This window comes from Hypanus sabinus, chromosome 9 (genome assembly GCF_030144855.1).
Source record: "Hypanus sabinus isolate sHypSab1 chromosome 9, sHypSab1.hap1, whole genome shotgun sequence".
In the NCBI taxonomy this organism is placed as follows: domain Eukaryota; kingdom Metazoa; phylum Chordata; class Chondrichthyes; order Myliobatiformes; family Dasyatidae; genus Hypanus; species Hypanus sabinus.
Window position 1 is genome coordinate 137,649,035 of NC_082714.1, and position 15,154 is coordinate 137,664,188.

At 39.8% G+C, this 15,154-nt stretch overlaps 1 protein-coding gene across 1 annotated transcript in view; it reads left to right on the plus strand.

Moving 5' to 3' along the window:
* Positions 1–10,694, plus strand: part of rgs19 (regulator of G protein signaling 19) — a 121,262-nt gene extending 110,568 nt beyond the window's left edge. Inside the window, exon 5 of the mRNA XM_059978767.1 lies at positions 9,449–10,694. Within this exon, the coding sequence (XP_059834750.1) occupies positions 9,449–9,637 (189 nt within the window). The 3' untranslated portion in view covers positions 9,638–10,694. The remainder of the gene's footprint in view (positions 1–9,448) is intronic.
* Positions 10,695–15,154: the final 4,460 nt, after the last annotated feature.

Genomic DNA, 15,154 nt, shown 5'->3' on the forward strand with positions numbered 1-15,154 from the left:
GCACTCCGCTCGCAGTTTAGACTTACAGACCTTGGCGAAATGGCCCTGCTTTCCGCAGCTGGAGCAGGTCGAGTCTCGCGCTGGACAGCGTTTTCCGGGGTGCCTTTTGAGGCCGCAGAACTAACAAAGCACGGGCTTCTGACGGGCCACTGCCGTGGTTGGGTTCGGGGAGCTCGTGGAATCGCGACTGGCAGCAGCGATTTCGCCCGTGGGAGCCGGCGGTGGCGGGGTCTGAGGCGTCCACGGAACCGGTGGGGAATCGCGCGACTGGACAGCGTCGGCGTAGTGCAGCGCAGCTTCCAGAGCGTTGGCCGTCTCGATTGGCGAGCGTAGGGTAAGATCGGAGTGTTCCAGCAGTCACTGGCGCATGTACACTGACCTCAGTCCCGTCACAAAGGCGTCTCGCACTAGCAGCTCCGCATGTTGTTCTGCCGTGAGCGTCTTGCAGTCACAAGCTCGGACGAGTGTCTGTAGTGCTCGGAGAAACTCGGCGCTCGATTCTCCAGGCCGCAGTCGCCGGGTAGCTAAACGATGTCTTGCGTAGACGGTGTACACCGGCCGCAGGTACTGTCTTTTGAGGGCATCCAGTGCCCCTTCGTAGGTCGGCAGGTCCCGGATAATGGAATAAACTTTTGGGGTGACCCTGGAGAGGAGAATTCTGTACATAACGGCAGGGTCAGTCGCACGAAGCTCCGCCAAGTATGATTGGAAGCATGCAAGCCAATGTTCAAAAGCAAGAGCTGCTTCAGGGTCTTGAGGGTCCAAATCCAACCTTTCCGGACGTAAAACGGTTTCCATGTTTTAAAACTTCTTCAGTCAATAAAATTGATGCACCATCAATAACTCACTCTGAGACGTAAGGCGAGTTATCGGCTTTTATTGACTGAAGAAGGAACTAGCAGTGAGTGACCATCATATTACATCCTGGAGAATGAGGCAGAGGATCGCCTTTATACAGGGGCCTGTGGGAGGAGCCACAGGAGCTGTCAGAAGGGGACGTGTCCAGACAGGCACATAGTTCACCACATCTACCGTCAGACCTTTCAACTTCACAAGAACCTTCTCTCTAATGATGGGAACTTTATACACTTCATGACCACTGACACCTGGAACTTCCACCATACTCCTAGTATTTTCCATTGTGAAGGCTCATGTAAAATACTTATTCAGTTCACTCACCATTTCACTGTCCCCCATTACTACCTCTCCAGCATTGTGTTTCAGCGGTCCAATATCATCTGCAAACCTCTGCATGGACTTTATGTATCTAAAAAAACTCTTGGTATCCTCTTTAATATTACTGGCTAGCCCACTTCGTATTCTATCTTTACCTTCTTAATGAATTCTATAGTTGCCTTCTGTTGGTTTTTAAACTTCCCCATCTGCTAACTTCTCACTAATTTTTGCTGTATTATATGCCCTCTCTTTGCTTTGACTTCTCTTGTTAGCCGCAGTTGTGTCTTCTTTCCTTCAGAATACTTCTTCCTCTGTGCGATGTATGTATCCTGTGTATTTCAAATTGCTTCCAGAAATTTCAGCCACTGGTGCTCTGCTGTCATCCCTACCAGTGTTCTTTACCAATCAATTCTGGACAACTCCTCTCTCATGCCTCTAATTCTTTTTACTTCACTGTAATACTGATACATCTGACTTTAGCTTCTACTTCCCAAACTTCAGTGTGAATTCGATCATATTATGATCACTTTCCCCTAAGGGTTATTTTTCCTTAAGCTCTCTAATCAAGCCTGGTCCATTGCACAGAATCCCCATCATTCAAATATTTTCTCCATAATGCTTGTTTATTTTACTTTTACCAAGCTCCCATAACATCTCACTCAGTCAACTTTTGTCATGGTGTCAAAGAAACTCTGACCACTTCTCCATTTTAAGAACAAAATTAGAAGCTCAGTGGTCCAAGCACAACCAAAGCTGAGCACCACTGAGCAGGCTATTGATGTTACTTGATACATATGTAACTTCCACTTTGGCTAGTGGCTTAATATAAGGAGTGATAGCGCCCAGCCCGGCCAAACTTAAGAAATCTCATTTGGGTGGATGCTGCGCGATGTGTCCCTATTACAAATCAGTACCCCGCCCAATAACTAACAGTACACAATATGCGATTAAACGATTAAACTTTATAATTCTTATATTGACTATATGGTAATAAAGAAAACAAAAAAAAAGAAAAAAGGCCCATGCTTTTGAAACAATGTTGGAGCTCACTGACAAGCTAGTCATCCAAATCGACCTCCTCCGATCGTCACTGCCATTCGGACCCTCTCTCCAAGTCCACTCCGTCTGGCAGACTACCAACTTTCTCCATTTGCGTTTTCTCTCATCTCACCCTGGCAAAAGACCACGAAAATCTCTCTTCCAGACTCACAAGAAAGAATAACAGCTCTCTCATTGGCTAGCCCCCAGCATTCCATATCTCTAGACATAACCCAAATATTGCTGCGACAGAGAAACCATTTTATTCGCAATGAAACCTTACAACATGTTACACATACATCAAGAGCAAGAGGATAGGACCACTAAAGGATAAAAGAGGGAATATGCGTTTAGAGGAAAGTGATCTTGCCGACATTGCAAATGAACTCTTTGCGTTAATGTTCACCAAGGAGAAAAGCATGTAAGATTCAGTACTGTCCAAAAGTCTTAAGACTTTAGCACAGTGCTGTTTTTGTCAACGTGGAACAGAGGGCGAGTTTGTATATCTGGCAGGAGCAAAGGATTTTGGGAATGGCGAGGGTGGAGTGATGCCAGCAGTGTGGGACAGGTGGTAGAGAAGCATTGCTGGGGCAGGGAGTGGCACGGGTTGTATACACCTCCTTTCCCAACCAAGATCTCCCCTCTCTCTGTCCCCTTCCCACTCTCAGTCCACAAAACAGGCCCATATCAGAATCAGGTTTGTCATCACCTACTCAATTCATTATTTTTTTTTTAGTTGCAGTAGTATAGTGAAACACAGTACTGTAATATGTCTTAGCACCCTAGCTATAGATATGTGCCTAAGATTTCTGCACAGTACTGTGGAATGATCAGTGTGCAGTTTGATAATGATGCTGAGGCATTTTGAGGTAAAAGAAGAGATAGTAATGGATCTCTTAATGAACGTTAGTTTAGAAAGGTCTTCCAGGCCTTATGCAATATACCTCAGGTTGAGAGGCAAGGGATGGCATTGCCAACACCAGGACCTGGATCTTCATGTCCTCTCTAGCCACAGACAGGTCCCTGAGGTCTGGTGAGTAGCTAATGTTGTTCTTTGGTTAGAGAAGGGAAATAAGGATAATTTTGAGATTATATACCAGTGAGTCTCATGTTCGTGCTAGTGAAGCTGTTTGAGAGGATTCTTAGGTGTAAGATTTATGAATATTTGAAAAAGCATGGCCTAATTAAAGATGATCAGCATGGCTTTATGTGAAGCAGGTCATGTTTTGCTAATTTGATTGAGTTTTGAGGTGACAAATATGATCAATAATTGTACGGCAGTGGATGTCTTCTGCATGGATTTTAGTAAGGCATTCAACAAGATCCCTCATAGTAGGCTGATCCAGAGGATTAAGATGCATGGAGTGATAACTTGGTAGTACGGAGTACTTGTTTGCACAATACAATAGTGCCCAAAGGGTCCTATTCAGGCTGGAGGTACAATATAGTACTTACTAATCCTGACTTGCCCTTTTGGACTCTTCAGTGACAAAGGATTGATTCTCAGGTTTGAACATGAGCAATATAATGAACCACAAAGTTACTGTTAATGGTAATGCACATTTATTTGTTATTAATGTAGAAAATTATGGCTCAGGAACAGGCACTTTGGCCCACAATATTTTGCAGAACTGATTAAATTATTAATCAAATGCCCACTAAGCTCATTCCTTCTGCCTACACAATGACCATATTCTTCCAAATCCTGCACAATCATAGGCCTAAGAACCTCTTGAACACCATTATCATATTTGCCTCCACTAACTCTCCAGGCGGCGCATTCCAAGCAGCCACCACTCTGTGTTTAACCAAAAATCTTGCCCCTCACATCTTCTTTGAAATTAACCCCTCTCACCTGAAATGCCTGCCCTCTGGTATCAGACATTTCAAACCTGGGAAAAAGTAGACTAGCTTTCTACTCTATCTATGCCTCTACTCTGCAGAGAAAACAACCCAAGTTTGTCCAACCTCTCCTGATAGTACATACCCTCCAATCCAAGCAGTGTCCTGGTAAACCTCTTCTATACCCCACCAAAGCCTCAACATTCTTCCTACAATAGGGCAAGCAGAATTTAATGCAGTAATCCAGGTGCATCTCAACTAGTTTTCTAACTAGTTAGGATGCACCTAACTCTTGATTTCAATTGCTTGGCTACGAAGGGCAACCATGCCACATGCCTTTTTTACTCCATATCAACCTACATATGTAGCCACTTTCAGGGAATTATGGACATGGACCCCAAGATCCAACATAAACAGTTCTGATTCTTGCCACTAACAATCTGCTGTCTCTTTACATTTGACTGGGTTAAACTCCATCTGCCATTTTTCAGACTATATCTGCAACTGATCCATATGGTGCTCTATCCTTTACCAGTTTTCCATACTATCCACAACACACTAATCTCCTGCCCTCTGTAAATGTACTAAACTGTAACGATCAACATTTTCATCCAGGTCATTTATGTATATCACATAAAGCAAATTCCATACTGAAACCTTTGTGGAAATTAGACCTCCAGCCAGAATAAGCTTTATTGACCACTACCTGAAATTTCTATTGGCAAGCCAATTCCGAATCCACCATGGAATTCACCATGGAATCCATGATCCTTAATATTCTGCATCAGCCTCCCATGAGTGATCTTATCAGATACCTTACAAAACTCCATGTAGATAACATCCACAGCTCTACCTTCATCAATCTCCTTTGGCAGCTCCTCGAAAAACTCAGTCAACTAAGATTTGACACAAAGGCATGCTGACTGTCCCTAGTTAATAATGGTTTAACAATGCTCAGAAATCCTATCCCCAAGAGCCTTCTCAGGTAACTTAGTTTCCAGGATTACCCTTATTTCACTTCTTGAACAACAGTAGTTACCCACCAATCCCCGAGGACCTACCTCACTTGAAGACAACAATACTGGTCAAGGTTCCAGCAAGCTCATCTCTTATCTTTCTCAAGAACCTTAGATACATTGCATCAGATACAAACATTGCATCTGGGGATTTATCCACCTTAATGTTCTTTAAATGACTTAATACTTCATCTAATACTTTATCCTTATGCCATAGCAAATTAGCCTACTCCACACAAATCTCCCTGTCCTTTGTAAACATTGATGCCAAGTACTCATTAGGTCTTCTGCCTTCAAGTACATTGTTTTCTTTATCATTGAGTGGTCCTACCTGCTCTGTAGATATCCCCTTGCTCAATGTATAAAAATCTTTAGGATTCACTGTAATCCTACTTGCCAAGGACTTCTTTCATGGCCCCTTCTGGTTTTCCTAATTCCCTTAATGATTTCTAGATTCTTTTTAATCTTAAAGGTCTCTAATTTTAGCTTCCTAAACCTTACATAAGTGTCCTTTTACTTAACTAAATTCACCACCTTTCTTGACACCCAGTGTCTCCTTACCTTGTCATCCTTGTTCTTCCTTTTCACTGCAACATACCTGTCCTGTACTCTATACAGTTGGACTTTAAACACCCTTCAAGTGTCAGATGTGGATTTGCCCATTAACAAACTGTTCCCAATTAATTCTCACTGGTTCCTGATTTCCCTACCACCACAACAGATTTACAGCAGATGCAATCTTACTGCCTCTCCACTCAGCCTTGGACCACATGGACAACAGCAATACCTACATCAGGTTGCTTTTTATTGATTACAGTTCAGCGTTAAAACACCATCATCCCCTGAGTCTCTGTACCTCCATCTGCAACTGCATCTTTGACTTCCTTGTCAGGAGAACACAGATTGGAAATAACATCTCCTCCATGCTGATAATCAACACTGGCACCCCTTAAGCCCACTACTCTACTCTTTCTATACCCTCGACTATGTGGCTTGGCAGAGTGCAAATGCCGTATACAAATTTGTCAATGTCATAATTGTTATTGGCATAATCTCAGATGCTCATAAGAGAGCTTACAAGAATGTGATAGATCAGCTGGTTGAGTGTTGTCACAACAACCTTGCACTATATGGCAGTAAGACTAAGAAATTGATTGTGGACTTCTGGAAAGGAAGTTGGGAGACCACACAGAGGTTTTAATTATGGGGACTGCAGTAAAAAGGGCAATTTTTTCAATTTCTTGAGTATCAACATCTCTAAAGGTCTTTCCTGAGTGAAACATATTGATGCAATTACAAAGGTGGCACACCTGCAGCTATATTAGGATTCGGAGGAGATATGGTATGACCAGAGTCCAGCAGATTTCTACAGATGGACTGTGCAGGATATCCTGACTTATTGCATCACTGTCTGGTATGGAGGTGCCAATGTATAGGAAAGTGGGAAGCTGCTGAGTCAGCTCCATCATGAGCACTAGCTTTCCCACCATCAAGGACATATTCTAAAGTGTTCATTTACACTATTTTTATATATTCCAGTTCCAGTGTGCTCCCTCCTGAACTTATCAAATTCTGCCGAATCTAAGTCTCTTGGACTAAGGAAGTCCCAGTCTTTATTAGGGAATTTGAAGTCATTGCTGATCCATAGACTCCATTGCAGTGATCAATTCTATCAGGGCAAACACAGTTCAAAGCACTTGCCACAGATAGCTGAACAAGGATGAGATGAAGTAGGATCATCTATTTGTCCTGTAGCAGACCCAGTCTGCCAGCTGTACTTGAAGCCACATAGAAATATACAGCACAGAAATATATCCTCACAGCTCACTTTGCTCATGCCTTTCCTGATGCCCTTCTACACTAATCCCACTTGTCTGCATTACGGTCATATTGCTACTTCTTTTCTATCTAAGTATCTGTCTGAATGCTTTTAAGTACTTAAATGTCATCTGTCTCCAATACTTTCTGACAGCTTGTTTCAAATATTCATCATCCTTCACGTGAAAAACCTGCCCCTCAGATCTCCTTTAAATCTTTCCTCCAGTGTTCTGGCACTTAGTTCAAGCTAACAAAGATGCAAAGATCTCCAGAGTGCTAGCAATCTCCTCTCTTGCCACTTTTTGCATTTTGGATTGCATGTTACACCATGGGAGTGTATCACCCCTAATGTGCTCCAAGATTTCTAAAGCTTTGCCCTTCCTTATACAGATGTGCTCAAGAAATCCAGCAAATTGCATTCTCCAGCTGCCACATCATTCTCCTTGCTGAATACTAAAGTGTCCATTTGGGATGTCATCCCCAACTCTCATCCTACCAACCACCACATTATGCTTCATATTTACCAACTGCAATGTGATCCCACCAGCAGTCATGTCTTCTCTGCTCCACCCATTTCTGCTTTCCACAGGACTAATCTCTCCATCACTCACTGGTTCATTCATCTCTCCATCACTAGGCATTTTTACCTGCATCCTTAGTTGCCACACCTGTACCTAAACTTTTCTCATCACCTCTTGTGCACCTTCTGCAATGAGGTCTGTTGTGCTCTGTACTCTCAATGCGGCCTCCTCAGTGCTAGCAAGATCAAGCACAGACTGGACAACCACTTTGGTGAGCACCAGTACTCTGCAAAAGCCAACCTGATCTATTTCCAAACCATCTGAACTCATCTCATTTTCCAAATTGACCCGTCTGTCCTCAGCTTTCACCACAGCCAGCATGAGGCCAAACACAACCAAGAGGAACAGCACCTCATATTCTCATTTGGTCGACTACCTACAACTCAATGGGGTGAACATGGAATTGTCTAATTTCAGGGAACACACAACCTCTGTTCATTTCACCTTCCTGACCCATGCAAGTCTCCTCTCGGGCTCCCTTCTTTCCAAGCTCACTCCCACCCAGCCCCTTGGTTTCCTAGATTATTTCCTCTTCCTCACATGGTCTACCTATGACCCACATACTCTACCCACTTAATCTCTATCCTTACCACTCTTCCCCTGAGCATTCTTCCCTTACTTGATTCCACTCACCAATTTCATCAGATTTCACAATCTGAAATCTATCACTTCCTAGCTTGTCACTATCTCAAGTCCCTTCCTGCCTTCATATCAGTGCCTTCTCATCTGAATCCACCTATTGTTTTCTAATACTGATTCATCAGATGAGGAAAGATTGTAAATAGCAAATCAGGACAGAATGCTCATAAGGATCATAACAGGACTGGTACCTTAACTGAAAGGTATAAATCAATGGAGACTAAATATAAAGCTGTTCCTTGCCAATTTCCACTTCAGACACCATTTGCAGACAGATTGACAAGTTGAATGAATTGTGTATCCATAATCAGTGCTGAGTTTGACATCGAGTGGTATGTTTAGTTTTGTTCTTTTTCTGCTTTAACATAGCTAGCACAATACAACTGAATGCCCTGCTTCTCCATTTAAAAGGCATTAAGTATATCACAGAAATGGCATACTTCCTCTCCTTAAAACAAAATAATTAATTCTTAAATGGATTTGTATTTCACAGTTACCATGTTACAGCTATACAAGGCCTTGGTTAGACTCACTTGGAGTACTGTGTTCAGTTCTGGTCACCTCACTATAGGAAGGATGTGGATACTGTAGAGCGAGTGCAGAGGAGATTCACAAGGATGTTGCCTGGATTGGAGAGCGGGCCTTATGAAAATAGGTTGAGTGAACTTGGCTTTTTCTCCTTGTAGTGACGGAGGATGAGAGCTGAACTGATAGGGGTGTATAAGATGATGAGAGGCGTTGATCGTGTGCATAGCCAAAAGCTTGATCCCAGGGCTGAAATTGCTAAAACGAGGGGGCATAATTTTAAGGTGCATGGAAGTAGGTACAGAGGAGATATTGGAGGGTGATGTGTGTGTGTGGAATGCACTGCAGGCGATGGTGGTGGAGACAGATACAATAGGGTCTTTTAAGAGACTCTTAGATAGGTACATGTTGCTAAGAAAGATCGAGAGAAATGCAGTCGGGTAATTCTTGGCAGTTTCTAAAGTAGGCTACATGGTCAGCACAACATTGTGGTCAAGGGCCTGCAATGTGCTGATGATTTCTGTGTTTTATGGTGGGACAAACTCATTTCTACAAATTTTTAATCTGTGGTTCTGGGTTCTAATCTAAGAATTTAATTACTTCAAATTTGTCATAGTGTTAAGATGCTCTTCCAATGTGTAATTCAAATAGAACTATCTCTTTCTAGAATGTTTGCCTTTACAATGGTAAATCAACTGTTGATTTAATACAATTACTGCCTAAAGGAAAGAACTTTTACTCTGCATGAGAAATTAAACAGTTATTACACTACTTTCAAGTTAACTTACAGTTACACTTCCCTTTTACATGCAGGTTAGCCTTGATTCACGAGTGCGTGAAGTCATCAACACAAAGATGGCGGAACCATCAAATCAGATATTTGATGATGCACAGCTGCAGATTTATACCTTAATGCATAGAGACTCATATCCACGATTCCTGAACTCTTCTATATACAAGTCTCTGCTTCAGAAGTCATCCAGCACATCTTCAGAGTCCTAAATATTCAACTATACGGATAAAGTTCATTTAAAAAAACAAAACAGGTACAAGGTCATCATCACAAAAAAAAAGAAAATATGAAACTCAGGTTTATTTTACTACTGATTTCCTGTTGCCTAAAAATGCAAAAAGCACTAAAGAACTGCAAGACTCTAGTGATGGCTTAAATAAGTTCAATTGTGGTCTTTTTTTTTATTTACAAGCATTAGTGAATAAACCCTAATGGAAAGGGACAGTTTTTGTTCATCTCTCAGTCAGGTATCATCTACACAATCATTATATATGAAAATGCTGTTATCAATAATTTCAGAACAGCTTTTATCTTTACATGAAAAATGAAAATGATTTTATTGAAAGGGATATAATCTCAGCCTTTATGTTGGAACGTAACCATTAAAAGTACAAAACAGAATATTTAAAATTGTAAGTAGCTCATACCTACCTTTGTAAGACATCATTGTTGCTGCTAATAATTCCATCAGTTGCTAATCAAGGATCATTCCATCCAAAAGAACCATAATTTTACCTCACTTTGTGTCCATGAACATTTAATTAAAATTTGTTTTGTACAATGATCATGAAGCTATCTCCGAAGATTACAGAAAATATAATAGCCAGGTAAGTGTGAGTTCTTGCTGGAAAGGAACCAAGGTGCACTTGAGGGTTACATTGTCAAATGGACTCCAGAGCTAGTGTACAAGATGTGTTAAATTTCACCCCTTTGGTTGTCTTCATGGTTGGCAATTTATTGTGCTGTATTGTAATAATATTAGGCTGTATTGACAACTTTAAAAAGGAAACTACTGATAAATTAGCTAGCTGTTGTTTACAGCTAAAAATAGTTTATATTTGTGCAATTTTCTTCTTGGACACAGGTAGTCAACAAAAGGGCTTTAAATTTACGAAGGCTTACCTACAAGATGAAAAATAATAATTGGATAGTTATGTTAGAAATAATAGAAATCCCTCACTATAATTTTTGAAATTAATCGAATATGTTTTACAAGCACGGTTAAGAAAATTTGTTAAAATTTAAATAAATACATTGTTAATCTGATGAACTTCGTCTTTCATTTTGTTACGTACCCATGGGTATCTTGTACCTGTCACGTGACCATGATGTAACTGAAGCTTTGCTGGGCATGAGGTAATGGTCTTGTGATGGTGGAGTGATGTCATTTTCCCGCCAGTGGGAGGTCATGTGATAGTTTTTTTTCAACAGAGTATAAAAGGAAAACCCCGCCCTGTGAGGTGGAGCAGTTCGTGGCTGAATTCGCCACTGACTCCATGTTGCTGCATATTCCGATGTTATGATGCAGTTTCGTTTAAAAGTGGAGTTTTACTTGCTGCCTTAAGTCAAAAGTTATTCCCAGCAGTTTTGCTACAATACAGCCAGTTAAAAAGTAGACGTCGAAGTTTGGGAAGCTGAAAGCTCAAGGAAAGTTGGTGTTGACGGTGAAACCGGTACGACCTTATTTAATCTTTATACAAGGAATTAGTAACCTGCAAGCCGAGATAACTCCAGCTAAAAGGGGCAGAAAGAGTTGGATGCAGAGATTCGCCAAGGAAAGGTCAGTGCCTTTTAGCTGTTTCATTTTCTTCATCGTAAATCGTTTGATCAAAGCATACTTCAACTGGGATCGGCAGTAACACCACAAAGGAGAACTTAAATTATTTCAAGGAAAGCCTCTCCTAAGTGACTGTGTAAACACTTGGACTTTTGCATTACTACTTCTAAGAACTATTTTTGCAATATTGCTTTAAGAACTGTTTTCACATTCTCGCTTAAGAACTGTTCAAGCTGCTGCACAGCAGCTGACTTCTGGTTAAATTAGTCTTTTGTTTACTTTTGGTTTTTTTTTAGCAGTGTTTAATAAATGTTTTATTTGTTATTAAAAAACCTGTCTCAATTATATATTCATTGTTGCTGGATCATAACATTTGGGGGCTCGAGCTATCTGAATCCATTTTTGAGTTTAAATGCTTGTTTGGTTTTTAATCGGTGATTTGGAAAAGGGGAATACTCAGTTCTTTTGTTTGATTGGCTTGTGAGTGGTATTCGGCAACAATGAATATTGAAGAATTCCTGGAATCACTAGATTCGGGAATCACTAGATTCGGGATTATTAGCGAAGGAGAAAAAAATGCTGTATTGGAGATTGCTAGCAGGTTGGAACTTGAAGGTATTTCAAAAGGTACAACAAAGCCTGTAGTTCAAAGAAAAATCGTGGAACACAATATAGAGTTGGGTGTGTTTGATGTATCGATTTTAGATCGGTTTCCTGTGAGTAAAGCAGTGATTCAGTTACAGTTGGAATGGGTAGCATTAGAAAAGTTGAAAATAGAAGCTGCATTAAATCAGAAGGAATTAGAAGCTCGCTTGGAACTAAGTTGATTAGAAGCTGAAAATAAAAAGAGGGAATTTGAACTTAAGATGGCGGAATTAAGATACGGGAATCAGTCTCCTGGTTTTAGAAAAACGTTTGTTGGAAATTAAATTGGTCCCTCTATTTAGTGAAACAGAAGTAGAGAAATATTTTCAACATTTTGAAATGATTGCTCTGATTTCAGAGTGGCTGAAAGAGAAATGGTCAGTGTTGTTACAGAGTGTAATTAAGGGCAAAGCACAACAGATTTATACAGCTTTAACTGCTGAGTAAGTGCTTGATTATGATACTGTGAAACTACACATATTGAAGGTGTATGAGTTAGTTCCAGAAGCTTATAGAGAACGATTCAGAAATTTGAAGAGATCTGTCGGAAAGACTTATGTGGAATTTGCCTATGATAAAGCTCTGCGTTTTGAGAGTTTCCTCTAAAAATAATAAATTGAAAGAGCTGATTTTAATGGAAGAATTTAAAAGAAGCATTCCTGTTGAAGTAAGGACATACTTAAATGAAAGAGACATTGCTACATTGCAGGACTCTGCTAAGTTAGCTGATGAGTATGCTTTAATCCATAAGAATAAATTTCCTCATGGCAGAGCTTTTAAAAGGAAAAATAATACAGGGAATCAAAGTAAATCAGAGATTAAATCAGAAGTTAATCAGAAAGGTAAAGAGGAAAGAAAATTTGTGAAGGAAAGACAGTTTGGTCCCATTTGTAACTGTTGTAAGAAACCTGGTCACGTAATAGCTAACTGTTTCCGAATGAAAAAGAAAGAAAAGGAAGCAGTCACAGATGCTTATGTGCAACATACTGAAAAACCTGTAAATCCACAGGGTTTGATAAACACAAATGAAGTTTTTTTTTAGAGTCTGACCAAGTTAAAAAGGGATATGATCATTTTATAACTGAACGGTTTGTATCCTTGAAAGAAGGATCTACTCCAGTGCCAATAAAAATCTTTAGGGGTACTGGAGCTTCTCAATCACTGATATTAAACAGTGTGTTAAAGTTTAATGAAGATTCTGATATTGGTGAGGTAAATTATATACAAGGTGTTGGGAGTGTCTTTATGCCTGTACATTTGTATAAAGTGAATTTAAAATCAGGGTTAGTTACAGGACTTGTTGAAATAGGACTACAGCCTACCTTACCTGTGAATGATATTTCTTTATTGTTAGGAAATGATTTAGCAGGTGGACAAGTTTTTCCTGAAGTACATTTGCAATAAAGTTAGAGGAACCACAGAGATTATAATACTAAAAGATCAAGCTCTTCCAGATAGTGAAATTGATAAGGTGCCAGTAGGATATTATTTTGAAAAAGGAGTGTTGATGAGGAACTGGAGACTCCTACAATTCCAGGTTGTTTACCAGGTAGTTGTTCCTAAAGTTTATCAAAATGAGATTTTAACTTTCGCCCAAAGTGTGCCCTTGGGTGGACATCAAGGCGTAAGGAAAACTGTGGACAAGATTTTAAAACATTTTTACTGGCCTGGTTTAAGAAAAGATGTGGCGATGTTTTGCAAAACATGCCATACTTGTCAGATTGTAGGTAAACCAAATCAAGTTACACCAGTGGCTCCATTGCAACCTATTCCAGCAATTAGTGAACCATTTTATAAAATTATTATAGATTGTGTAGGTCCATTACCAAAAACAAAAACTGGTTATCAGTTCTTGTTGACTATCACGTGCACTGTGTCTGGGTTTTCAGAGGCAGTACCACTTAGGAATATAACAGCTAAAACTGTAGCAAAGGCTCTTATAAAATTCTTTACTTATTTTGGGTTGCCTAAGGAAACACAATCTGATCAAGGCAGTAACTTTATGTCTGGATTGTTTCAACAGATAGTTTATAAACTGGGAACTAAGCAAGTCACTTCGTCTGCATACCATACAGAATCACAAGGTACCTTGGAGAGATTTCATTCTACCTTCAAGACTATGATTAGGACATATTGTGTGGAAAATGAAAGTGATTAGGATGAGGATATACACTTACTTCTATTTGCAGTGAGGGAATTAGGTTTCAGTCCATTTGAACTTGTATTTGGGCATAGAGTTAGAGGACCTTTAGCTTTATTAAACAAACAATGGATTAATAAAATAAGTACACACTAATTTGTTGGACTATGTTTTAAAATTTAAGGACAGATTACATAAAGCTTGTAATTTTGCTAGGGATAATTTAAAATTGGTTCAGGAGAAAATGAAAACCTGGTACTTTAAAGAAGCTCGGATGAGGACGTTTAAGATAAGGTGCTGGTTCTTTTCCCAGTGCAAACAAATCCTTTAAAGCTAAATTTCATGGTCCTTATGAAATTGTGTCTAAAATCAGTGATGTGGGTTATGTAATAAATACTCCAGATCGTAGAAGGCCAACTCAACTTTGCCATATTATTATGATAAAACCATATTATGAGAAACAGTATGCTACTATGACTGTTGTGATCAATAATATTGAGTCTGATCTCACTAGGGACATAATAGATGATTCATCTGAAACTCATTCTAAACCTAACATTGTTTCTGTCAGGTTACCAAATTCAACTATTCTGGAAAATATTAATGAGAAATTAACACATTTACAGCCAGAGCAGTAACAGCAGATGAAACAATTTTTAAATATAAGGATTTGCTTCCAGACGTTCCTAGAAGAACCATTGTAGCTTCACATGATGTAGATGTTGGAGATGCCAAACAACATCCATATAGGGTGAAATGGAAAAATATGAACTTGCTGAGAAAGAAATTAAATATATGCTAGAGAATAATATTATTCAATCTTCTAACTTGAATTGGAGTTCACCTTGTGTTATGGTGCCAAAATCAGATGGTAGTATTAGGTTTTGTATGGACTACAGGAAGGTGAATGCTGTGATGAAAACAGATACATATCTAATTCCTAGAATAGATGATTGCATAAAGTGGGAAAAGCAAAGTTCCTTACAAAGATTGATTTATTGAAAGGATATTGGTGTGTTCCATTAACAGATAGAAGTAGAGAGATTTCTGCGTTTGTAACTCCATCTGGGTTATATGAATATAATCTTCCATTTGGGATGAAGAATGCCCCAGGTACTTTCCAGCGGATGATTAACTCTGTGATTCAGGGATTGAAAGATACAG